This window comes from Homarus americanus, unplaced genomic scaffold (genome assembly GCF_018991925.1).
Source record: "Homarus americanus isolate GMGI-L3 unplaced genomic scaffold, GMGI_Hamer_2.0 scaffold56651, whole genome shotgun sequence".
Taxonomy (NCBI): Eukaryota; Metazoa; Arthropoda; class Malacostraca; order Decapoda; family Nephropidae; genus Homarus; species Homarus americanus.
Window position 1 is genome coordinate 4,160 of NW_024748514.1, and position 2,307 is coordinate 6,466.

The 2,307-nt window shown below is 35.4% G+C and overlaps 1 protein-coding gene across 1 annotated transcript; it reads right to left on the minus strand.

Annotated features, from left to right (window-relative positions):
- Positions 1 to 262: 262 nt before the first annotated feature.
- Positions 263 to 1,760, minus strand: LOC121880356 (gastrula zinc finger protein XlCGF49.1-like; the record flags this gene model as incomplete). Its single annotated transcript, XM_042387509.1, has 2 exons — positions 1,634 to 1,760; positions 263 to 664 (listed from the first exon to the last, which is right to left on the minus strand). Coding segments are annotated over exons 1-2 (529 nt in total), but the record flags the coding sequence as incomplete, so codon positions are not given.
- Positions 1,761 to 2,307: the final 547 nt, after the last annotated feature.

Here is a 2,307-nt window from a genome sequence, read left to right on the forward strand (position 1 = left end):
AAATCATTCTAACATTTTTAAAATTATGGTTTTGGTTAATATCATACACAAGTTTCTGATATCTGTGATGACCCTTTTGGGAAAAACATTTCCCATATTAATCACTTTCGAACTTTTGTACCACTGTGTTCAAGTACGTGTGTCTTGAGATGACTCCTGCGTATAAATTGTTTCCCACATTCATCACATTCTAATTTCTTTACACTCCTTTTTACAAGAATGTGTCTCTTGAGATGACTCTTACGTGCAAAATGTTTCCCACATTCATCGCATTCAAACTTTCTTATACCACTGTGTGTTAATACATGTCTCTTCAGATCACCCTTAACTGCAAAATGTTTCCCACATTCCTCACATTCAAACTCTTTTACACCACTGTGTAAAGATAAGTGTGTCTTGAGATGACTCTTATGTGCAAAATGTTTCCCACATTCATTACACTGAAACTCTTTTATACCAGTATGTACAAGTATGTGTGATTTGAGAGTATCTTTTCGTGCAAAATGTTTTCCACATTCGCCACATTCAAACTCCTTTATACCATTGTGTACAAGTACATGTTTGTTGAGATGGATCTTTTGTGAAAAATGTTTCCCACATTCATCACATTCAAACTTTCTTATATCACTGTGTGTTAATACATGTCTCTTGAGATCACCCTTAACTGTAAAATGTTTTCCACATTCCTCACATTCAAACTTCTTCATACCATTGTGTACAAGTAAATGAGTCTGAAGAGTAGACTTTAAGCTAAACTGTTTGCCACATTCCTCACAGAAGAACTTTTTATCTCTGCTTGACATTGTGAACTTCTACTTAGTTACACCTGGCCTTGAGATGTGACGTCACAGTATCTGAAAAAAAATATTTTGCCTTAGATAATATTCTTATAAAAAAGTACAATTTATAAATCAAAACGACGTGACAAATTCAATTTGCAAAATTAAAATATTCTAAATATAATTACTGTACATAATGTAGGTTGAAAAACTGTATAAGACTATAGGTAATCAGGTTTAATGTTAAAAAGTTTGATGGAAAAAGTTTATATAGTGCAGAGCCATCATCATCAAGTCCTCTCATACATAAATTCTTACCCTAAAGAAGAACTGTTCCATTCCAGAAAATTTTTCCGTATCGTGAAACCATTTTTCCCATATACAGTACAGGTGCTCCTCTACTGTACTTAAGAACATTCAACTTCCAAACTTTGAGAGATACAAACATCATCACTGAGGGAGGTTACCTGCCAGAACAGGTATTTAATGTGGATGAGACTGGATTATTTTGAAGAAAATTCCAGATAAAACAAACATTACCTAAGAGAAGAGTGAGCCAGGTTTTAAAGCTGTATTAAAGGGTATAGCTGTACTAAATATCCATAATCTTTTAATATTTTACAATATGTTTGGTATCCACAAGAGTAAAGTTGGACTTACAAACAATTGGACTTACAAACAAGCCTCAGGAACATAACTTGTTCGCAAGTAGAGGAGCACCTACAGCACTGTACCTCCATTATAAAGTTGAGATGCATTCTTAAGGAAATTTTGAGACCCAGAAAGTAATAAGCATTAAATTAGGTATTATCACCACTGCTTTCACTTGAACTTGATGGTCTTTACCCACTCACCTTGAATAAGGGTACACAGTAACACAAACACATAACTGAACACAAACTGGGAAATGAATTCTAACTGAGCAGTGCCACTATTGTGGTGGCTGCTGGCATTCTGAGGAGTGAGTGGCCTTCCAACCATCTTGTGGCCACCACAGAGAAAACACATGAAAATTTTTTTACAATTTGGGTAAAAATTTGGGTTAAGTACAGTCATGTGCCGGTTAACGTCCTAGATACGTTCTTGGAAACGTGACGTTAACCGAAATGGACGTTGTCCGATCATCACAAACTTTTTATTTATACTTACGTGTATGTGGAATACTTTATACGTAGATATACACTTTTACTCTTAAATCATTACTGTTATGTGATACAGGTGATTAATTTTTATCTCTTGTGCAAAATACATAATGTTTATATTAAAATTATTTACTGTTTTACAAGGATTCCAGCAACGCCAAGCAGATGAGGGAGAGAGAGGGTGGGAGCGAGCGAGGGGGCGTGGGGGGAGGGGAGGTAGTACGTTTGACAGTTGGCACAGGCCCAGGTCTAACGCGTGTATATTTATCAGTTCTTAGGTGACCCAGCTTCTCTCTTATAAAAAGCCAGTGAAATGACCTGGGTGAATATAATTAACATAGCTGGGATTCTAGTAAAATACTGATTAATTTGAATATAAACATGTT